A 24860-nucleotide genomic window follows, 5' to 3' on the forward strand; every position below is an offset into this window, starting at 1 on the left:
CACTGTCATTGGAATGCTTTTATGTTTCACATAGATATTCTGATATATGTTATCATTTGCTCATTTCTGAACTTGTGATCTGAAGAAAGTATTGCCTTCAAAAGCTAATCAAAAAATGTATTGTTAGCCCTATAAAAAAGGCATCATCTTATTTTATTTTGTTTTATTTCTATTTATTGCTTAGATTTCTAGTAATAGCAGATGATGACAGGAAAAAAAAACAGTTGCCCTCTGCCCATTAAAAAGTAACAGGCAAGCAGTATATTTGTCCTTAGATTACAAAATATGGTGCCTGAAAGGACAACTTGTTTTGTTCCAAGCTTCCAAAATTTGTTTTGGCAGTGACATTTTGCAAACTTCAGGCTTTTTGATGTTTGTGTATCAGTCTCCCGTGTTCTGTATTTTCCTCTAGGATTTTCAGCAATTTGTGATCAGTATATAAGACAATCGTAATTTTACATAATCAGAAGTGAAGACTTCACTTAAAGAGGATAAAGAGGCTTCACCTTTTACCCAGCTGAAGCCTTAACACCCTGTTTCTCATAGCACTCCCTAACTTTGCTTCAGCCTCCTCCCCACACCTCAACTACGGTTCCCTTTAAGCTGAGCAGAAGTCCTCTAATGGCATCATTGCCAGTGTGGTACATAAGTACATAAGTAATGCCATACTGGGAAAAGACCAAGGGTCCATCGAGCCCAGCATCTTGTCCACGACAGCGGCCAATCCAGGCCAAGGGCACCTGGCAAGCTTCCCAAACGTACAAACATTCTATACATGTTATTCCTGGGATTTTGGATTTTTCCAAGTCCGTTTAGTAGCGGTTTATGGACTTGTCCTTTAGGAAACCGTCCAACCCCTTTTTAAACTCTGCTAAGCTAACCGCCTTCACCACATTTTCCGGCAATGAATTCCAGAGTTTAATTACACGTTGGGTGAAGAAAAATTTTCTCCGATTTGTTTTAAATTTACTACACTGTAGTTTCATCGCATGCCCCCTAGTCCTAGTATTTTTGGAAAGCGTGAACAGATGCTTCACATCCACCTGTTCCACTCCACTCATTATTTTATATACCTCTATCATGTCTCCCCTCAGCCGTCTCTTCTCCAAGCTGAATAGCCCTAGCCTCCTTAGTCTTTCTTCATAGGGAAGTCGTCCCATCCCCGCTATCATTTTAGTCGCTCTTCGCTGCACCTTTTCCAATTCTACTATATCTTTCTTGAGATGCGGCGACCAGAATTGAACACAATACTCAAGGTGCGGTCGCACCATGGAGCGATACAACGGCATTATAACATCCTCACACCTGTTTTCCATACCTTTCCTAATAATACCCAACATTCTATTCGCTTTCCTAGCCGCAGCAGCACACTGAGCAGAAGGTTTCAGCGTGTTATCGACGACGACGACGACACCCAGATCCCTTTCTTGGTCCGTAACTCCTAACGTGGAACCTTGCATGATGTAGCTATAATTCGGGTTCTTTTTTCCCCACATGCATCACCTTGCACTTGCTCACATTAAACGTCAACTGCCATTTAGCCGCCCAGTCTCCCAGTCTCGTAAGGTCCTCTTGTAATTTTTCACAATCCTGTTGTGAGTTAACGACTTTGAATAACTTTGTGTCATCAGCAAATTTAATTACCTCGCTAGTTACTCCCATCTCTAAATCATTTATAAATATATTAAAAAGCAGCGGTCCTAGCACAGACCCCTGAGGAACCCCACTAACTACCCTTCTCCATTGTGAATACTGCCCATTTAACCCCACTCTCTGTTTCCTATCCTTCAACCAGTTTTTAATCCACAATAGGACATTTCCTCCTATCCCATGACCCTCCAATTTCCTCTGTAGCCTTTCATGAGGTACCTTGTCAAACGCCTTTTGAAAATCCAGATACACAATATCAACCGGCTCCCCTTTGTCCACATGTTTGTTTACTCCTTCAATCCTTTCAATCTCTAGAGACAGGCAGGCTCCCTGGAGACCTGCAGAGCTTGCATGCCCCTCACCATTGAAAATGTGATAGCCCCCCCTGCCCCCCCCCCCCCCACCCACATACACACACACACACTGTCTGGCACAGGACTGTAGATAGAGGACTCCCGCTCAGCTTAGGGGGAACATTGACCCAACACTGTATGAACCCATAGACTTACACCCACAGCTCCAAGAGATTAAGGTGCAAACAAAAGTTAAGCAACATGCATTCTTTAATTGACCATTTTCGTCTGAGAATAATAATAAGTACAATTAAAGAGGTCAGTTCCAGTCTCTGGTGACAGCTGCATGCTGGGAATGAAATGTGTGGAAGGAAGAAGGAGGGAAGCCATAAGTGGGGCTTGCCAATGAGAACGGATCATAGCATCAGAAATGCAGAACTATTACACTTGGAAGACAGAAACAAATAAACGAAGGATGAATAGTTATAACAGAGAGCCCCTTGCAGACATCCTCTGCCCTCACTTGTTGCAATGCACACAGTTACTGGTATAGGTGTCCCAGTGGAAGCTTATCGCATCAATCAAAGAGCCAGATCTTCCACTGAAGAAGCGCAGCACGGTCCCAGGATAAAGGGGTGCGCCATTGAAGCTGGTACCGTAGTCATTGCCGAAGACGAAGTAGCGCTTCTGGTCAGTCACGAACATAAGTCTGCGCAGATACAGGGTGTACTTTCCAGAGACCTGCACCACGCTCTCCCCTGGGTGCAGGAAAACCTCTTCCAGGTTCCCTCCCTTACCCCCCACAGGTGTTGACCAGGTCGTCCCATAGCGCACCTGCAGACTGTGAAGAAAGTTGGGGGAAAACATTAGCTCAGGGGTACTCCCTCTGCACATCCAAAATGTTGAGAATAGCTGATTTTTCATGTCATGGGCCCATAAGCAGTCTGCAAAAGTTACATGTTTGAACTTCTGTAACTTTTGTATTTTTTCACATAAAAGGATAGAGGTTTGGACTATTGTATCACAAACTATTTACTATAATAGAATTCATTCAAACCTCATTTTTTGTTTCTGGTGACATAGATCACCTTTTGCCAGAGCTGGTCACATACGTTACATGAACACTCAGCCTTCCCACAGAGTCCCTGCTACTGAAACCTGACAGATGGGAACAGGCCCTGATTTAAGCACAGAAAAGTAGGCAACTAGCTCTAGTGTCAAATTTTAATAGCTGCCACAGTGTTACTTCTGCTGCTGTAGCTCAGCCTGGACTTGATATTGTAGTGGATCTTAAAAAAGGGTTCTTTAAAACAGGCCTGATTAATGCTTGCCTTAGCATGCCCTTACATGGATCTTTCCTGCATACTAAGGCCATTTTTACCACTGGGGTAAAATAGCTGATTTTTCTATTTTTAAATTAACAGCCACACACTAAGGGCCTTGTTTACTAAGGTGCACTAGCATTTTTAGTGCATGCAAAAAATTAGCGTGCGCTAACCACATGGTTAGCGCACGCTAATGACTAGCGCACACTAAAAATGCTAATGTGCCTCTAGCATGGCTTAGTAAACAGGGCCCTACTTTTGCCATTACTTCACATGGCTATTATCGCGTGAGCCCCCTATAGAAGTGGTGGTAGCCTAATGAGTGGAGGAGTAGCCTAGTGGTTAGTATGGCAGACTTTGATCCTGTAGAACTGGGTTTGATTCCAACTGCAGCTCCTTGTGACTCTGGGCAAGTCACTTAACCCTCCATTGTCCCAAGTATAAAATATGTACCTGTATATAATATGTGAACTGCTTTGAGTGTAACCATGGACATGCAGTAGTATATCAAGTCCCATCCCCTTTCCCCTTAAGCACACACTAATTGGTTAGCACTCAGCAATGCAGCTGTGCTAACTGATTAGTGCAGAACACACCCACTTTCATTCCCCAGACACACCCCCTGTGCCAAGAAATACAACGTGTGCAAATCCTCAATTTACCATGGGACACCTCAGCATGTCCCGTAGTACACCATTTTTTGCTGCAGTAAGCATGCATTAGTGGTTGCTGCAGCTTTATAAAAAGGATCCCTTAAAGTGTTTTTGAAAGCTCATTTTTTTTAGATTTGCTTTTGAGGGTTGCGCCCTGGAATGATGGGTTTACCTCTTTTGGATTAATTTTTGTGTGGCTGAGTGTATTCCTGTATGAATGAATGAGATATTTTCCACTCTGGATTTGGCGTTCCTTTTTTATTATTCTATGATAAGATTTTTATTTTTGTACACCGCTTTGACCACTATAAGCTAAACAGTTTATCAAGTTTTAATGAACATAAACAAACTCCCCGATATTCAGCACTATTTAACCGGCCAGAACAGCTGCTGACCAGTTAATATCTGCCGATATTTAGCGGGGAATAACCGGCTATCCCCCACTGAATATCCCCAGTTAGCAGCTAGCTCGTTATATCGGCCAATATAACTGGCTATCCGCTGATTTTCAAATCCGGTTAGGCGGCCATATTTGACCACATGAAAGCATGAGATATCTTTGGCCAATTTAAAGATAACTGGCTAAGTTTGAAGATCAACTTAGCTGGTTATCTTCAAACCATTCAAAAATAAACTGAATATTCAATGCCAGGCACCGGAAATGGCTCGGCATTGAATATCTGGGTTCAGTACCGACCACAGGAGTTAGCCAGTCTAACTCCTGTGGTCTGAATATCGGCCCCAAACAGTATGGAATATGGAATAAAGTCATGGTACACTGCGGTAGCTGCAGAAAGAAAAATCGGTTCCAGGCCCAAAAGCCCTTGTCTGCTGCGAGACTCTGTGACATGCAGTCCCACACCCTATGGGTTTCCATAGTGTCAGGAAGCTCGTGCTTGGAATAGGGCTGGGTGTAATACTGCCATACAGCTTGTGATTTTAGTTTCTGCAGAGAAGCTGCAAGGTTAGAGGGACACCCTGCAGATCTGAGCAGCAGCAGTAGTATGACTGAGGGGGGGGGGGGGGGGAATTCCCTCTCCTTCTTCCCCATCCACAGGTTTGCCTATGGGGTGCCCACACTTAAAATCTGTCCCTGGATATGAAACAGGCAGGGACTCCATATAGTCAAAATATCAAAAATTGATTAGAAAATGTACAACGTAGGCTAGTATTTTGATTTTTTGCCATTCATCATGGTCATTTTGGGGAGAGAGGGGGCCTGGCAGTTTTCTCTTGTTTCTTTGCTCTTCCAGCTCAGTTGGAAGCAGCCTTAGTTGGGTTACATTGCCATAAGACCCTATTGACACCTTGATGGACTTCTCCTGTTTTACAAACCTCACTTTTGCCGAGCCATTGCACTGACAATTCTTAGACAAAGGCCATAGATTGAGCTTCTCTTCAGAGCTTGCTATATATATAGTTTGAGCCCAAATTTCAATGGAACATCAATATAATAATTTGAAATGTCTAATCTAGATGTTTTAAATTATTTGGATTTAAAGTGGCACAATGGGGGTAATTCTACAAAGAAAACGCCAATGTTTAAGCACCAAGAATGCATATAAATCACCAGAATACTGTTTTATAAGTGTGTATGTGACTGTATGCATACACACATAAATACTAATATTCCAGTGTTGCACTATTCCATAAAATGACACATAAATTGGGGTGTTGCCATAGGTGGGCCTGGGTGGGCCATGATCCCTCCGATTTAGAGTAAGGCCCACCCACTCAATGGCAGTGATCCAGGCCAATAATAGGAGAACTTGAGGCAATGTCAGTATCCCTGGTGTCTCAGGAAATAATTTAAGGGTAGGGATTCTCTACCCATCTGAGGTGCATAAATTTAACACCTACAATTAGATTGCTAATAAATTTTCTTACTTCTAGAAATCATTGTTTTATCAGGCATCTGGTAACTGATTATCAGGGTTTAAAAGAGAAATTGTAGGATATTGATAAACACAGTTAGAATTTTAAAATGAAAAAAAAAAATAGCAAACAAACGTTATTAGCTAGTCTCCATACCCTTTTCCCCATAGTTTTAAAACTTGAAGTTTCTGCCACAGCTTAAAGAGGAATTGCAGGATATTGATAAACACAGAATTAAAAAAAAAAAAAAAAGCAAGCAAACTTTATTAGCTAGTCTCCATACCCTTTTCCCCATAGTTTTAAAACTTGATGTTTGTCACAGCTTAAAGATTAGGGTTTAAAAGAGGAATTGTAGGATATTGTTAAACACAGTTAGAAACCCTTTTCCCCATAGTTTTAAAACTTGAAGCTTCTGCCACAGTATTAACAGATAGTCTCTAGAAGGCACAGAAGGGCCCAGTTCAGCCCTCATTCCCACCAACCCCTATCTCAACCATTTATAGTCAACTAGTAAAAAAGGCCCGTTTCTGACACAAATGAAACGGTCGCTAGCAAGGTGTGCCTCTGCGTGTGGATGTTTGAGAGAGTGTGTGTGAGTGACTGTGTGAGAGAGCGAGAGACAGAGAGTGAATGTGTGAGTGTGTGTGTGTGAGACTGTGTGTCTGAGAATGAGAGTGTGTATGTGAGAAAGACTGAGAGTGTGTCGTCCCCCTCCCAGCTTTAGGGTGGTTGGCTCCCCTACCTCCAGCTGGCATGGTCATGCCCCCCCTTCCTTCCTTCCTCCCTCCCTGCCACCCACGTTCAGGTTCATTCCCACCGTCCCTCCCTCCCTCCCACTGCCACGGTCAGGCAGGCTCCCGTCCCACCATCGTTCATGCTGGCTCCCACATTCAGGCTGGCTGGCTTGCTGGCTGGCTACCTGTCTCCCTCCCTCCCAGTCTCCGACGTTCAGGCTGTCTGCCTGCCTGCCTCCCTCCCTTCCTCCCTCCCTCGCACGTTGTTCCAGGTTCGCTCCGTGAATCGCTGTCACCCCATGTCTTATGTAGTTTGCAATGGTTTTTTGTGTTTCGGGATGCTCTGTTTATGTTTGTTGGTTCGCCTCCACGCCTGTGCCTTGTGTGTTTCGGCACTCGAGAGGCTGCTTCCTCCCTCCTTACCTCGCATGTTGTGGCTGGCTTTGTCCGTGAAACGGTAATACCGTATATTTTGTGTTTTTTTCGGGATGCTGGTTTTGTTTTTGTTGCTCCACCTCCGCACCTGTGCCTTGTCCGGTTCGCCCCTCGAGTGTCAGTGCTCCGCCCTCAACGTCATCACGTTGTGACGCGAGGGCGGGGCGGGCAAACCGGATATCTATGCCACCTCAAGTTTCCGACTGAGGCTTCATTAGAACGTTGGAGGTGCGTTTTTATATAGAGAGATTATTCTAATTAAGACAACAAGAGGGGAATTTCAATTTTCATTAGAGTCTGAATTACATTAAATTAGTTTCTAAGAAGCAAATCCTAAATAAATTACAAATTACAACAGGCAAAAGATCATTATATTCATCTGATATCCCTAGTGCCTTAAGAAGTTTTAATTAAACAACTCTATAATATTAAGATGCAGACAGTAGTCCAGCTGCAAAAGGGGTGCTATCCAGTCTTTTGCATTGAGTGTCACATGTATGATTTATCTCCCATTTGGTGAGACATCATATGTGTGTGCTTGATGCAAAGAGCTCCTAGCTCTTAGAGAATGAGTCCGTTCTCTTGAAGCTAGAGTAGCAGACTTGGAGGAGCTGAGGGAGAAAGAGAGGTGCATAGAAGAGGCCAACAGGGACGTTGTAGAGAAGTCCTACCTGCAATCTGGCAGCCCCTGTAGACAGGACCAGCACACCAGGGAATGCAATATCCTCTCACACTGAGGATGTGTCTCCAGGAGCTACTGCCCAGGAGGGAAGGGTTAGGACAGCTGTTGTATTTGGTGATTCAATTATTAGGCATGTAAATAGCTGGGTGGCTGGTGGACATGAGGATCACCTTGTGGCTTACCTGCCTGGTGCGAAGGTGGCAGACCTCACGCGTCACCTGGATAGGATTTTAGATAGTGTTGGGGAGGATCCGGCTGTCTTGGTACATGTGGGTACCAATGACATAGGAAAATGTGGGAGAGAGGTTCTGGAAGCCAAATTTAGGCTCTTAGGTAGAAAGCTCAAATCCAAAACCTCTAGGGTAGCATTTTCTGAAGTGCTACCCATTCCACAATCAGGGCTCAAGAGACAGGCAGAGCTCTGGAGTCTCAATGCGTGGATGAGACGATGGTGCATGGAGGAGGGTGGGACCCGGCTGCTGGAGATAGAGCAGATATAAACTAGAGACTGGGGGAAGGCCGACAGTTACTCAAAAGCACATGGTTCGGAATAAGGTATCTTAAAATTATCACCAAAACAGGGAAGATAGGGTATCCCGATAGTAAGGTTGCAAAAGAGACCCTAGTAGATCAGGTGTCCTTAAACAAAAGTAAAAATCAGACAAAAGATTGCAAATTAATACTGTGAAGTACTGTAATTAGGAACAACAAACATAGTTTGAAATGTCTATACGCGAATGCCAGAAGCCTAAGAAATAAGATGGGAGAGTTAGAATATATTGCAGTAAATGAAAAATTAAATATAATAGGCATCTCTGATACCTCGTGGAAGGAGGATAACCAGTGGGACACTGTCATACCGGGGTACAAATTATATCGTAGTGATAGGGTGGATCGAATTGGTGGAGGGGTAGCATTGTATGTTAAGGAGGGCCTTGAATCAAATAGATTGAAAATTCTGCAGGAAACAAAACACATCTTAGAATCCCAGTGGACTGAAATTCCATGTGTAAAGGGGAAAAGGATAGTGATAGGAGTGTACTACCGTCCTCCTGGCCAGGATAAACAGACGGATGTAGAAATGTTATTGAAAATTAGGGAGGCTAACAAACTGGGCAACACAATAATAAGGGATGATTTCAATTACCTCGATATTGACTGGGTAAATGTAACATCAGGGCATGCTAGGGAGGTAAACTTCCTTGACAAAATCAAAGATTGCTTTATGGAGCAGCTGGTACAGGAGCCAATAAGAGAAGGAAAAATTCTAGACCTAGTCCTTAGTGGAGTACATGATCTGGTGCGGGAGGTAATGAAGATGGGGCCGCTTGATAACAGTGATCATAATATGATCAGATTTGATATTAGCTTTGGAATAAGTATAATCAGGAAATCCAATACGTTAGCATTTAACTTTCAAAAAGGAGACTATGATAAAATGAGAAGAACGGTGAAAAAGAAACTTAGAGGAGCAGCTGCAAGGGTTAAAAATTTATCTCAGGCGTGGATGCTGTTCAAAAATACCATCCTGGAAGCCCAGGCCAAATATATTCCTTGTATTAAAAAAAGGAGGGAGGAAGACCAAACGACAGCCAGCACGGTTAAAAAGTGAGGTGAAGGAAGCTATTAGAGATAAAAGAAAATCCTTCAGAAAATGGAAAAAGGAACCAACTGAAAATAATAAGAAACAGCATAAGGAATGTCAAGTCAAATGCAAAGCGCTGATAAGGAAGGCTAAGAAGCACTTTGAAAAAAAGATTGCGTTGGAGGCGAAAACACATAGTAAAAATTTTTTTTAAGTATATTAAAAGCAAGAAGCCAGCAAAAGAATCAGTTGGACTTCTAGATGACCGAGGGGTAAAAGGGGCAATCGGGGAAGACAAAGCCATAGAAGAGAGATTAAATGAATTCTTTGCTTCGTTCTTCACCGAGGAAGATTTGGGAGAGATACCGGTGCCAGAAATGGTATTTAAAGCTGACGAGTCGGAGAAACTGACTGAAATCTCTATAAACCTAGAGGACATAATGGGGCAATTTGACAAATTGAAAAGTAGCAAATCTCCTGGATCGGATGGTATTCATCCCAAAGTACTGATAGAATTGAAAAATGAGCTGGCGGAACTATTGTTAGTAATATGTAATTTATCTTTAAAATCGAGCGTAGTACCAGAAGATTGGAGGGTAGCCTAACAAAGCCAACATGAATTTAGTGAAGGGAAATCTTGCCTCACCAATCTATTACATTTCTTTGAAGGGGTGAACAAACATGTGGATAATGGCGAGCCGGTTGATATTATGTATCTGGATTTTCAAAAGACGTTTCACAAAGTAGCTAATGAAAGACTCCAGAAGAAATTGGAGAGTCATGGGATAGGAGGTAGTGTCCTACTGTGGATTAAAAACTGGTTAAAGGATAGAAAACAGAGAGAAGAGTTAAATGGTCAGTATTCTCAATGGAGAACGTTAGATAATGGGGTTCCCCAGGGGTCTGTGCTGGGACTGCTGCTTTTTAACATATTATTAAATAATCTAGAGATGGGAGTCTAGTGAGGTAATTAAATTTGCTGACGACACAAAGTTATTCAAAGTTGTTAAATCGCGAGAGGATTGTGAAAAATTATAAGAAGACCTTATGAGACTAGGAGACTGGACATCTAAATGGCAGATGACGTTTAATGTGAGCAAGTGCAAAGTGATGCATGTGGGAAAGAGGAACCCAAACTATAGCTATGTAATGCAAGGTTCCACATTAGGAGTAACCGACCAAGAAAGGGATCTCAGCATCGTTGTTGATGATACGTTGAAATCCTCTGTTCAGTGTGCTGCGGCGGCTAAGAAAGCAAATAGAATGTTAGGTATTATTATGAAAGGAATGGAAAACAAAATTGAGGACGTTATAATGCCTTTGTATTGGTCCATGGTGCGACCGCACCTCGAATATTGTGTTCAATTCTGCTCACCACATCTCAAAAAAGATATAGTGGAATTAGAAAAGGTACAGAGAAGGGTGACAAAAATGATAAAGGGAATGGGATGACTTCCCTATGAGGAAAGGCTGAAGCATCTAGGGCTCTTCAGGTTGGAGAAGAGACAGCTGAGGGGCGATATGATAGAGGTCTTTAAAATAATGAGCAGAGTGGAACGGGTAGACATGAATCCTTTGTTTACTCTTTCCAAAAATACTAGGACTAGGGGGCATGTGATGAAGCTACAAAGTAGTAAATTTAGTACGAATCAGAGAAAATATTTTTTCACTCAATGTGTAATTAAACTCTGGAATTCGTTGCCAGAGAATGTGGTAAAGGCGGTTGGCTTAGCGGGGTTTAAAAAGGGTCTGGACGGCTTCCTAAAGGAAAAGTCCATAGACCATTATTAAATTAACTTGGGGAAAATCCACTGCTTATTTCTGGGATAAGCAGCATAAAATGTATTGAGTTTTTTGGGATCTTGCCAGGTATTTCTGACCTGGATTGGCCACTGTTGGAAACAGGATGCTGGGCTTGATGGACCTTTGGTCTGTCCCAGTGTAGCATGTACTTATCAGGTGTTTGGTAATTGTATGACAGTGATGTATAGACAATGTTACATTTATCTATAACAGATATAAATGTCTTTGTTTTGGTTATGTTTTTATTATTTATATATATGTTTATTGTACCCCCAAAAGAATAATGGATAGCTGTGGGTTGTATCTATTTTTAAATAAATAGATTTGGGGCAGTCCACTTATTTCCTCAGGAAACCTTCTCCTCACGCTGTCCTCACTCACCCTACGATGTAATTACGGTTCAGTCGGATTCTTATTGCAGTGATGGGTCCATCCAGTTGGTTTCCTGAGTGTGAGAAACTCTTCCCAAATGCTCCACCATATTCTCCAGAATAGGATGAGGTGCGGGGACTAGCTGTGGTGAGAGAGAGAGAAAAGAGAATCAAAGGTAGAAAGAGACCCACACCCCTCTCCTTTCCAGCATGGTGGAAACCTGGGAATGTGAAACATACACAGGCAAGCCACAATCTCCATTCAAGAAATGTAAGTGTAGCAATAGCAAGCAATCAACCAGAGTGCTCCCATGACACAAAGTGAAGGCAAACTTCTGCCATCTGATTGGTTGATGAGTCTATCAACATTTCTAGTACAATATAATACCAAAATATATCACAATATAAATAAAATAGTGCAGCATTAGATAGCATAGAAATTCCTAAACCTGTCCTGGGGGCACCCCAGGCAGTTGGGCTTTCAGGGTATATTGTAGAAAGACAATAGAGGTAGTGCATGCAAATTGCAGTTTGAAACCCCTGCTTGAATTTAAGAGAAACCATTACCCAAATGAGGCCCTCATGATCAAAAGCAAACTCCGGTGCTAGAGGCTGTTAATGCCATACTAGCGCCGGAGTTTGCAGCCGACCCATGATCAGAGCCCTTGAGCGCCTGAAACAACGCACTCGAGGGCTCTTAGCACAAGTAGCATGCAAATGCATGCTAAACAGGGCTAATCAGCGCTTAACGCATTCATCCCCAATGATCAGCGGCCAGCGCGCCAAAGATTGGGTCGATGGCCGCGGCAAAATCAACGCCAGCTTTGAGCTGGCGTTAGACTTTGCGGATCATTGGGGAGGAATGGTGAGCCCTGTCCAGCATGCAGTTGCATGCTGTCAGGCCCCCATTCCCCCCCCAAAGCAAAAGCAAACAGGGGACTGGAGGTCCGGTGGACCTCCAGTCCCCCCGACGATCCGACCCCCTCCATGCCCAGGGAGGGCTGGAGATCCGGTGGGTCTCCAGCCCCCCCCGAACCCCCATAAATCGTGGTGGCCACCTCCGGCCAAACGCTATCCCACCCTCCCTCCCACTCAGCGACAGGGGGGGGGGCTGGAGGTTCAGTGGGTCTCCAGCCCCCCAAACCCCCAGAAATTGTTGTGGCCGCCACCCTGTTATCCATCGACGGAGGGGGGTGGGGGGGGGGGGGCTGGAGGTCCGGTGGACCTCCAACCCACCCCAACTCCCCCCCCCCCCCAGCATTCTGAATCCCTGGTCCCCCCAGCGTTCTGAATCCCTGGTGGTCCGTGGTCACCCACCCTCCCTGCTGGCCCCCCTACCTTTTGTTGGAGGAGGGACGCAGCCTGCCTGCCTCCCTCCTCTTTCTGTTGACGCCACTGCAAAATGGCGGCGCCCAGCCCTGCCCTCCCTTACATGGTCTGTAGCCCCGCCCAGCGCATCCCAGGATGCAATAGGCGGGGCTGGGCGCCGCCATTTTGCAGCGGCGTCGACAGAAAGAGGAGGGAGGCAGGCAGGCTGCGTCCCTCCTCCAACAAAAGGTAGGGGGGCCAGCCGGGGTGGGGGGCCGGCAGGGAGGGTGGGTGACCACGGACCACCAGGGATTCAGAATGCTGGGGGGACCAGGGATTCAGAATGCTTGGGGGGGAGGAGTTGGGGTGGGCTGGAGGTCCACCGCACCTCCAGCCCCCCCCCTCCGTTGATGGATAACAGGGTGGCGGCCACAACGATTTCTGGGGGTTTGGGGGGCTGGAGACCCACCGAACCTCCAGTCCCCCCCCCCGTCGCTGAGTGGGAGGGAGGGTGGGATAGCGTTTGGCCGGAGGCGGCCACCACGATTTATGAGGGTTCGGGCCTCGGCAGGCTGTTTGACAGGTTTGGGCTTTTGACAGCCCAGACCTGTCAAACAAGTGCGGGAGGATTGTGCTGAGCGCATGCTCGGCACAATTCTCCCGCACTTTAAACATGATGACCAAAGATAATAGCGCTGCTTAGATTTGCATGCATTATCTTTGATCATCGATGCAGAAAAGCCCTGCGCTGTCCCGGCGCTATTTTTAGGGCGCTGGTTGGAACAGCGCAGGGCTTTTGATCATCAGGGAATAGACTGATTCTATTTAGTGAGATTGGGGTGGAGTCATTCCAGCAGAGGACACATTTGGAGCTCTGCAAGAATTTTAAGAGACTTTGAGAGAGAGTTGAGTGAGTCTAAAGATAGCTGAGAGAGTAAGCAAGTGTGAGAATGACAGGAGCTTGGTATAGCAAAGGGAACTGTGCATATTGTATCAAGGGAGACTTCTTGCTGTAAGAAACAGAAGAAACTCCATTATGATCTCCATTTCTCATTAAGCTGAAGGATGAAAGAATGACCCTTTAACAACTGCCTGGTCACAGGATCTTTTATTTGGTCAGTGCAAGAAGCAATAGGGGCATCACAGAGAGAGACATCCTAGAAACTCCTTGAAAGAAGACTGCCAACAGCTGTTTCACCATGCTGCATGGGAATGGAGAGTAGAAATCACTTGGACTTTGATTATCCCTGGAGTGCCTTAAATTTTAATTTGTAGGAAATGAGTACTAGCCCCAGGTCCTGGGCATCGTGATCCAAAAGTAGTAAACTGATGGACTTAACTTTCTTTTGTAACATGGTAACGTCCAAAAAACATCCAAAAGCTGAATAGGAAAAAATGTCATTTTCAAAAAAGAAAAATGTCTTTTTTTTTTTTTTTTTTTTAAATAGTTTTGAACAAGGTTTTGTGATTTGGACGTTTTTGGTCCATTTTCAAAAAACACACAAAATCAATCCATTGGGATGTAAGAGGAGCCAGCATTTTTAGTAGACTGGTTCCCCAAATATCCCAGGAAAGTAATAGGCCACTGAATGTAAGCCCCACCCCTGGGAGCCAAACCACACCCTACAATCACCTTGCCTGTGTAGTTAGTGGCCGCTACCTCAGGTGTGATCCCCCCCCCCCCCCCCCCCCCCCCCCCCCAGGTGAACAGGTGCCTACTAGAAAAAAAAGGAAAGGAAAAGGTTTAAGGCGGGAATCAGATAAAGGGCATTTTCGAAAGAAAAGTCTAAGTGAATTTGGACGATTTACAAAGATATCCAAATTCTAAGGCGGGAAGAAGGTCATTTTCGAAAAAGATGGATTCCATCTTTTGTGTTCAAAAATAGATAATTGGAGTCCCTATTTAATCCCTCCCAGAACCATTCTCTTTCACCTGTTTCATTTCAAATCATTCACAAATCAATTTAAAGTCATACACAAATTAAAAGCCGAAACTAACAAAAACAATGTACACCCAGTCTGAAACATTTACTATTTAATATCCCAGACTTCAAAGTTCCAGCTTTAAATTTCCTAAAGCTGTCACTATTCAATTTAATTGAATTTGCAAAACGAAGGAATATTTCTTTCCTTTTACAACTTCTAAATTTTGTTCTGCTCATAGAAAAGCTGACATTTTTAAAACAATAAACAGCTTTAAATTATCTAGAACCAGTTTGGAAGCACCTTTATTACTGACTTTTAGACTGTTTTTAAGCAGCTGCATTCAAACTCTTATTTGTTCAAATACTAATCTTGAAGAACTCCATAACAGACTTCCATAAAATCATTAACAGTTGAGGACACAGTCCCTTTACAGAGCCAGGAACTTCCCAGTTCAAATTTTTTTTTTTTACTCCAAACACCTACTGTTTTATAATAAACACTCTCTGCTGTCAAGTAATAGTCAAAACGCCCACCTGCAAAGCCAGGGTTTTACATTTTAACTTCAGTAAACCCTAATTTTAAATAAGACACCAAATTTTAATAAATTAGGCTCAGATTACAATATTACAACCCAGTCACTCAATTCCCTGAAGCCAAGTTACACCGTGGGCTTCTAATTTAACTAATTCAGTCTCACACCACACATCATTTACAGAATCCGTTCAAGAATAACACTAGGCCGTTATACCAACCTCTCAAACACAAGTCTTCCTCTCATGATAAAATCCACCCAACTGACTCCATGGACACTTTTAGAATCTTCCCGGGAATTCTGCCAGCTCAAACAATGCACATGCTTCATTCCAAAATTCCCTTCACACAAATAAAATCATTTAATTACAAATAAAGGGAAAAACCCATTTAAATGCAATTCTCCAGCTTCCTTTACCTTACTAGAGGTCTGTTTGCTAGCAATTCATTCTTTTCCTGAATTCACTAAAGCACCTACAGCTGCTTGGCTCTGCCCACGAGCCTGTAACTGCCAACGCTGTCAACCAGACAACAGAAACCTGCCACATGCGCATGTGTGCATAGCCAATCCGGCCTGCGCTTGAGGTGACCACAAAAAATCTTTAGTAGGCTCTCTGGAGCGCTTCTCAACCCCAGCTGACCAGCTACCACAGGACCCCAGGTAATTAAAAAAACACATTTAACCCAACTGGGTTACATTCATAAAATGCCCCCAGGTACACATCTCACCATTGCTCCCTTGTCTGCTGAGCCCCCCAAAATCCCACTACCCCAACTGTACACCACTACCATAGCCCTTACAGGTGAAGGGGTCACCTATATGTGGGCACAGTGGGTTTCTGGTGAGCTTTGGAGGGCTCACAGTTTCCTCCACAAGTGTAACAGGTAGGGGGGTATGGGCCTGGGTCCACCTGTCTGCAGTGCCCTGCATCCACCCCTACACTACTCCAGGGACCTGCATGCTGATCTAATGGACCTGAGTATAACATCTGAGGCTGGCAAGTAATGTTTTAAATTACATTTTTTGGGGGTGGGAAGGGGTTAGTGGCCACTGGGGGAATAAAGAGAGGTCATCCCTTATTCCTTCTAGTGGTCATCTGGTCATTTAGGCCACCTTTTTGTGCCTTATTCGTTATAAAAACAGCTCTAGCTCAAAGCATCTCAGTTTTAGTCCTGAATGGTTTTGTTTTGTTCCATTATGGCTGAAAAACGTCCAAGTGTTAGGAACGCCCTTAGCACGCCCCCTTGTGATGGACTTAATAGGAAAATATCTAAAAATTGGTTTTGAAAATATCAATTTGGACGGTTTTGTGAGAAAAACTTCCAAATGCAGATTTATGCCACTTTTTGGACATTTTTCCTTTTGAAAATGAGCTCCACAGTATTGTTGTCAGAAACACCAATTGGACCATCTGATCTGTCCAGTTATCCCTGTCCACATTGTAAAGATATATCCAGGCTGCCAGCTCTAGAAGCTTGACTGCTTGCAGGATATCACTGCTTTCCAGTCAGCTTGCTTCCTTATAGGTTCTCTGCCATACTAGATAGATGACCACACAAAATCCTCTCTAGTCTAGCACCTAACTCCTACTCCATTCCATGCCTTTCCACCAAACTCTGTAATAATCTAGAGAGCTACAAATCTAATAATGGCCTTCCTAGACAGTACCTGGCAACTACCAACCCGCCAACAACAACATGGTTGTTTCCTAAGGAGCTGTAGCCTTTTGGTAGCAACCTGGCTCAGTGCTTTATTATATCATTATCTCTTCTCCTCTTTCTTCTGCTCTTCAGGGAGCGAATGGTGGTATATTAGCAATACTGCAAACTCCCAACCCTGCTCCTGACAGTGAAAGAGGACCACTAGGTCCATTCAGTCTGCTTAGTTTCACTTTTGAGGCAATGCCACAGGCCTTAGCCAATATCTGGCTTTCCTCACATCTTCAAAACTAGGGAGCTTCTGTCCTTATCCTATGCACTTTTGAATTCTGTTAACTTGTTTGTTTCTATGGTGTCTACTGGGAGTTTACTCCATGCATCCACCATCTTTTCAGTAAATGTTGCTCCCAAGTCTGCTTCCCTCTCAAGAATTCCATAACATGACCTCCTCTTCAAGAATATTCTCTCTTTCTTTTGAAAAAGAAGCTCTTTTTGTGCCTGATTTCTAACTTTGAGGTATTTCAGTGTCTCTAGCTTATCTCTTCTGTTTTGTCCTGCAGAGTGCACATATTTTGGTCCTTCATTCTTATCTCATAGGGCTTTTGGTACAGATCCTACACTATTTTGGTAGCCTTTCTCTGGACCATCCATGCTGCCTATATCCTTTCAGACGCATGGTCTCCAGAACTGAATGCAATATTTTAGGTGAGGTCCTATCAATGACTTTGTTTCCTGCTGTTTATGCCTCTTCACTAGATCCTTCTGACTCTGCCACCACATTCTCATACTGTTTTCCTACTTGGAAATCATCAAACTGTATCAGCCCAAGGTCTCTCTCCTGGTTGGTGCATATCAGTTTGAGTTCTCCCATAAAAGATAAGCACTATTAAACTGTGACAATAACCTCACCGATCTCACAAAATATCAGAATAGGGCCTACAGATGTGTGTGAAGGGAATTTTGGAATGCAGCACGTGCAATGTTTGAGCTAGCAGAATTCCAGGGAAGATTCTAAAACTGTCCATGGAGTTAGGGTTACCATATACTGTAGCTCCAGAAAAAGGACACATTGATCCAGTCCGGGTTTTGCTTCCATTGAAAGCAATGGAGGTAAAACCCAGAATGGCTCAATCTGTCCTCCTTTTTCTGGAGCCATATGGTAACCCTATGTGGATTCAGTTGGGTGGGTTTTAGCATGAGAGGAAGACTTGTGTTTGAGAAGTTGGTATAAGGGCCTAGTGTTAATCTTGAAGGGATTTATCTTGTTGGGCACACTGGATGGACCATACAGGCCTTTATCTGCCATCATTTATTACATCCTTTTGTTTGAAGTGCAGATATTTCCCTCTTGTTACAGTGCATGAGAGGTTGCTTTGCATTCCGAAGAAGGAATGCACTGGATCTATTTATTATTATTATTACATTTGTACCCCGTGCTTTCCTACATAATGCAGGCTCAATGCGGCTTACATAGTATAGAATTTTAATAAAACAGTAGTAAAACAATGTAAAGTTGGGCTTAGTAGTGTATGATAAGTTGAGCTAGATAAAAATATGACTAGGATAAAAGAGGGTAGACAGGATAGGATAGTGTAATTTGGGAGTGTCAGAGGCTGTGCCTGCTATAATAAGCATGACTGTTGTCAGCTCGATCTCGTGGTTCATCTTGAATTTTACTAAGGCAGTAGCCCTTCTTCTTCTCCCCAAGGTTCACACTCAGTGGAAGGGGTCCTTTCCTTTCACTTGGGCAACAGAAGCTTTAAAATACTTGGGGGTATATCTGCCTGTTTCTTTGCCAGATTTATATACTGTTAATGTAAGACGTCTGGTGGAAGATACATTGGTAAAGCTGCAACTGTGGAAAGCATTGCCTCTGTCTCTCTAGGGGCGAATTCACTTATTTAATATGATTCTAGGACCAAAGTGGTTATTTTTGTTTCAGATGTTGCCAGTGTTTCTCTTCCAGAGAGATGAGCAGGTATTGTGCAGGGGTCTGTAGAAATATCTGTGGCGGGGGAAGAAACCTCAATTACCGTTGGGTATTCTGCTGATCCCATGAACTCTCGGTGGCATGGGCCTTTTGAATTTACGTTATCTCAATGTAGCCAGTGGCATACATCATAATCTATTATTGTTATAACTATCTGGAGTATGCCCCTTCTCTTGTTACCTGTAATGTAATGTAAATGACTGGTTCAGGAATATACAATGTTTTTCTATTCCCTCTTTAGAAATGCAAGACTGTTTGGTGAACTGAACAAATTGATTTTTCTCATTTGTAAATACATAGAACTACAACTGCAATTAAACAGTGGATTCTATACAAAGCACCCAAAGTTGTGTGCTGAAGATGCTCATGCAACTTAATTAACGAGCTTTTAGCTAGCAATAATCAGGCGCTAACAACCAATTATTACAGTTAATTGGACTCAAGATTTGTGAGTGCATCTGGCTATGCGCTATTCTATAAGGATAGGAGCCAAACTTTTATAGTGCGTATCTGAAAAGGGGGCATGGCCAAGGGGTGTGTCAGGGCATTACAAAAGGTTACAGATTTACAGAATATGTCCAAGTTCAGTGCCAGCATTTACACCTGGTTTTACCAGGCATAAGACCAGCACCTAAAAGTTCAGTGCGGAATCGGTGCTAAGCACGATTCTATAAAGCATGCACACTCTTTATAGAATAGCACCGATGTTTTGGGGTGCCAAATTTTGAATTCTTAAACTAGGCACCTCCATTTTGGTGTCTTAAGGCCAAGTAGGAGGAGCCTATTGTATAATAAAACACAGGTGCCTAGGTTCTGTTATAGAATACTAGCATAACCAGGTGTCACACCAGCCAGGAACGGCTCCTGGCCAGTTAAATAGTCTTAAGCCGGCAAAGCGCTAATATTCAGCACAAGATAGCTGGCTACCTCGGCTGAATATTACTGCTTAGCGGCTAGTCTAGTCACTGGCTATGTTGTGCGACATAGCCAGTTAGCGCCAATATTCATTGGCTGACCTGCTAAGTTTAGCGGTCAGATAGACCCACGTAAATAGCAGGTCAGTCTGGTTGCCCATATGGTCAACCTCTGCTCCACATGCAAAGCCTTGGGAACACTAACCTGGTATGGGAAGTAGACTGTTGTATCTGCTCTGGGTTTCCTGCTGCTTGGGATCCAAGTCAGCATCTCCGTGTCCCTACTACTGCTGTGAGTGGGAAAGGTGGCCCTACTATATGACATAATTTGAAGAGATGAAAGGAGAGAGAAGTAAAAGGGAAGAAACAGATGTACAGTGAGAGAAAAAGAGAAACAAAGATACAAACTCCCGTGGTTAAGCCAACAGCATAGAACCTATAGTGAAGGAATAGTGCACAAAAATAGCTCCCCAATGCTCAAAGGAAATGGTTTTCAAATTATATGCATGCTGTAAAAGCAAAATCAAGGGGGGAACATGCTTGGTGCATGCACAGAAGAGTTTCGCGGAAGCTCTTGTACGCATGCGCTTGGTAAAACTGAAAGTGAAACACCCATTGGTGCCTGTTTTCTGCACCTTTAAATATAAGCTTTTCAGTTTTTTGTTTTTACTTGGAAGGCATATATTTAAGTGCAGGAAACAGGAGCCGTTGTGAACTTTCAGTTTTGGGTATGCTCTGACTCGCATACATTTGTCTCTCACTGCCAGCGCTTAGTAGCTTGCACAGGTTTTCTTCTGCTTCCAAATTATATAAAAACTGGCAGATTGTAAAGAAAGAATCATAAGAAATTCTCTCTTCAAAAACCCTAACGGCTGCTCCGAGCTGGTGTTAGGTTTTCAGCGGTAAGGGCGGCTTTGTTTTGGGCGCTGTTCTCTGAGCATTAGAAGGGAATAGGAAATGACCTCATTAACATCCATTTGACTATGATATTGCGCTAATCTTTGGCATGTACATTGTCTCCCATGCTAGAGCCCTCTGAGCATTCTGTGCTCACTGGCTCTAATCACCTCTAGCGCTGGCATTACGTTTTGAGCATTGGCCCATGAAAGAAGAGGGAGCAGATGATCCATTCATCCTGCACAATATCAAATACAATCAAGATTGAAGTTGAATTACCTGGGGAAGCCACTCCATTTTCCCCTGTATCCCTTACCTGCACTGAGACAGCTGCCAACACAGAGCAGGGAGAAAAAGAAGACACGCAGCATCCTCAGAAAAAAGAACTGCAGGGGAGAAACCCAAAAAAAAAGAGGGTTCATTTAATATGCTTTTCACTAGAGAAGAAGATTTCTTTTATTGTATGCCCTGCCATTGTACCTTAGAGGGGACCATTTTTAAGAATGAAATGGAAGTTCATTACCTGCTAATTCATGTATGTACGCATTGCGGAGTGGGGGACAAGAGCAGCAATGATTTGTTCTGACCCTAGAGACTGAAATCACCACAGCTATCAGATACTGTAGTACTAACTTCTCTGAATAAGTCAAAGCTGTATTTCTGTTTATTTCAACCTGCTTTCTAAAGGCAAGAAGGCTTAGTAGATAACCATGTCTGTGTGGGTGCCCCTAAAAACTCCTATCCATGCCAAATTCTCAGGACATGTCAGGAGCTCCAAGGATGTTTTTGAAATCCACATACACATGCAGATGTGCAATCACATTCCAGGAAGTAGACTCTGTTAATTCTGAATACCATTTTTGTGTTAATGAAATTTTTATCATCAATATGCTATTAATAAACCTGTTCTTTACAAAAAAAAAGTATACAGACCTGTTCAGTAGGTGTTTATCAATTAAACTCTCTAAATTGCTTAGTTACTTCGGTCAAATACACTTCTGTTCTTTGGTTTTATGAGATATCTCAGTAGTATGGTGTATATTACAGAACACATTCAACTAGTGCTAATAATAATAAATAAAAAAGGAGCAGGAAGCCCCAGGAGAGATTTGATTCACAAACAGCAAAGCTTCCAGATTTTTAAAGTTATTTTATACATTTCTATCATCAGTCATGACCATTATCTTGATGGAACACAAAAGGTCATGAGTCAGATTCACAGACTGTGCATTGCCCAAACACCTACAAGCTCAATCCTATATGTGAGACTGTTAAAAATAAAGAATGCTTCATAAATTTGTGTCTCATCCCTGAGCAGGGATAAGCTAATCTTTTCTTTATCATTACATTTAGCAGCTGAAGCCAGCCTGTGTTCCATTTTACTGAGCCAGTGGGAAGTAGAAGGAAGGACAGAGAAGATTATCAGTCATGAAGGAGCTATAACTCACTTCTTACTTGTGCCGTCTGTCTCTCTGGGGTCCTGGGAGTTGCTGGTTTTCCCAGGGAGTTTTTATAGAAACAGAGGGGTGGAGGCAAAGGAATGACAGCTCCATATGTTGATTTAATAGTGGGAAATCTACCTCCTGTTTAAATATCATAAAGAGATTAAAAGGTTTTCAATGAGTAATTTTTATAGCTTGTCTTCAGGAATATCTGTGCCCTACAGCTGTCTCATTTTGAGGATAGGTAGAGCAGCAGCAGACAGGAGACTCTTCAGGAAGGGGTGGGCTGATAACATGTTCAGATTAGTACATATTGTACCTGGTAGGGAGAGGCCTATCAGTGAACACAAGGGTTGTATAGTTTTAGGAATGCCCTGTTTATATCTATTGTTTCTGTACATCTTTGAAGCCTGAAAAACCAACAGAAAGAGACAGAGTAAGACATAGAGAAATGCAAAAAGACACACATGTACATGCAAGACAGAAAAGGATATAGGCAGCTTAACAGACACACACACATAAACACAAATGCATATACACAGATGAGACAGAAAAAGATATTCAGGCATAAGAACGTAAGGGTAGCCATACTGGGTCAGACCAATGGTCCATCTAGCCCAGTATCCTGTTTCCAACAGTGTCCAAGTCAGGCCACAAGAACCTGACAGAAACCCAAATCATGGCAACATTCTATGCTACCAATCCCAGGGCAAGCAGTTGCTTCCCCATGTCTGTCTCAATAGCAGACTATGGACTTTTCCTCCAGGAACCTGTTCAAACCTCTTTTAAACCCAGATACGCTAACGGCTGTTACTACATCCGCCAGCAAAAAGTTCCAGAACTTAACTATTCATTGAGTGAAAATATATTTTCTCCTATTTGTTTTAAAAGTATTTAAAAATTGATTTACTTCAACTCATTCTACACCACTCAGGATTTTGTAGACCTCAATCGCATCCCCCCTCATCCGTCTCTTTTCCAAGCTGAAGAGCTCTCTTTAGCCTTTCCTCAAATGACAGGAGTTCCATCCCCTTTATCATATTGGTCGCTCTTCTTTGAACCTAGCACTGAGCCCGACTCGGTCAGCAGCAGTGAAGTGCGCTCTAAGGTAAAGATGTTTATTATGTAGGGGCTCAGTGGGTTCTCTTCTTTTGGGGTAAATTGGTGTACAGGGCTCCCTCAGAGGATGCGGCATATATATCGGGATCTACTCACCTCTTGGCGGGCGCACTCGCTCCTCCTCGGTTGCATTGGTGGTGGTTTTTGAACCAGTTGCTGACCTGCGTGAGAGAGAGGCCGGTGTCTGGGCCAGCCCAGGCAGTGTTTCTAGTCAGGTGCTGGGCAGCTGTTGCGGTGGTAGCAGTCTTGCAGGGCACTGCCGAGAGTTCAAGCGGCAGCCTCATGAGACTTCCGCAGAAGTCTTACAATATCACTACTTCAACTCTTGGCAGCCATTTTGAATTGGCGCCAGAAGAAAGACAGTCTGCAGATGCACCGGGCAGGAAAGAGTGGGCTCTTTCCTGCCCCGAAGAGATCACTAGACCACCAGGGCACCAGGCTGGAAAAATGGGGAGGGGATCGACACGGGGGGGAAGAGTGGGAATCTGGCTTTCTTTGGGAAGGTCAAAGTGGCAGAGGACAGAACGGGGTGTGATGGGGGCAGGGCAGGGTGTGACAGGGGGCGGGGCATGTGATGGGGCGGGGCTTGTGTCCTCTTTTTTTCTTAGAGCAAATATGGTAACCCTATACAGGCAGCTTTACACACACACACACACACACACACACACATATACGGATGAGACAGAAAAGGCAGCTTCACACACACGCACACACACAGTGGCATAGCCAGACCTGGCATTTTTTTGGGGGGGGCACAGTTAACATGGGGGGGGGGGCACTAGGCATGAGTAGTGCTTGATATACTCCTAAATAATGCCTTACAGTTTACTTGATGACAGATTTCTAAGTAAACTGTCTGTCCTGCATCAACATAAACCACATGCACATTTATGGAACCTCAGAAGTTCACTGACATTTTAAAAAAGTCACATTATCCCAGGGGCATATCTATGGGGGACCATGGAGGCCTGGGCCCCTGCAAATTTCATCTGGGCCCCTGGTTTGGCTGGTGGGGGTCCCCAACCCCTGCCAGCCGAAGCCTTCTTCAGCACCGGTCTCCGGTGCAGCCACATTCACTGCCCTGCTTTTCTTTCTTCTTGCTCCTCCTGTGCATGCTGACGCTCCTTCTCAGTTCCATGTAAAGAAGCATCAGTGTGCACAGGAGGAGCAAGAAGAAGAAAGAAGAGCAGGGCAGCGAACGCGGCTGCACCGGAGACTGGTGCTGAAGGCTTCGGCTGGTGGGGGTTGGGGACCCCCGCCAGCAAAGGTATTTGTGAGGCAAGGCGGGCGGGGGCAAGGCGGTCAGTGTGGGGGGGGGAGGCGGCACTCAAAATGTGTCCCCAACCTCGGGCCCTGGCCCCCTCCCACCATAAGGTCTGGCTATGCCCCTGCATTATCCTGTAACTTAAACTTTGCCATTATAGTAGACTTGAGTCTAGTCAACATCTCAACATACGTCACAGTATCCTGCAAAATTACCACAATGGCACATATCCTTCAACTTTGCTTTATAACAAATATAAATGCCTCATTCCCCAGGAAATCAAAATACAAAAAAGTTCTGATTTTTGTGTAATCTCTATAAACATATAAACCCTCTCCTGTCCCAAGCATATAGTGAAGTACTTGTAATACAAAACCTACAAAAATTACTCAGGACTTACATAG

General features: G+C 43.8%; 1 protein-coding gene and 1 non-coding gene across 2 annotated transcripts; both read right to left on the minus strand.

Annotated features, from left to right (window-relative positions):
• Positions 1–2249: 2249 nt before the first annotated feature.
• LOC115474566 (zymogen granule membrane protein 16-like) lies at positions 2250–22107 on the minus strand. The gene is made up of 4 exons (XM_030210080.1): positions 22080–22107; positions 20948–21017; positions 11417–11549; positions 2250–2784 (listed from the first exon to the last, which is right to left on the minus strand). Exons 2-4 carry the CDS (start codon positions 21000–21002, stop codon positions 2463–2465), a joined length of 510 nt encoding a protein of 169 aa, XP_030065940.1. The 5' UTR covers positions 21003–21017; positions 22080–22107; the 3' UTR covers positions 2250–2462.
• On the minus strand, positions 21905–22007 carry LOC115475223. The gene has a single exon (XR_003942995.1). It is a non-coding gene; the product is annotated as a U6 spliceosomal RNA (small nuclear RNA).
• Positions 22108–24860: the final 2753 nt, after the last annotated feature.

Source organism: Microcaecilia unicolor, chromosome 7 (genome assembly GCF_901765095.1).
Source record: "Microcaecilia unicolor chromosome 7, aMicUni1.1, whole genome shotgun sequence".
Lineage (NCBI taxonomy): Eukaryota > Metazoa > Chordata > Amphibia > Gymnophiona > Siphonopidae > Microcaecilia > Microcaecilia unicolor.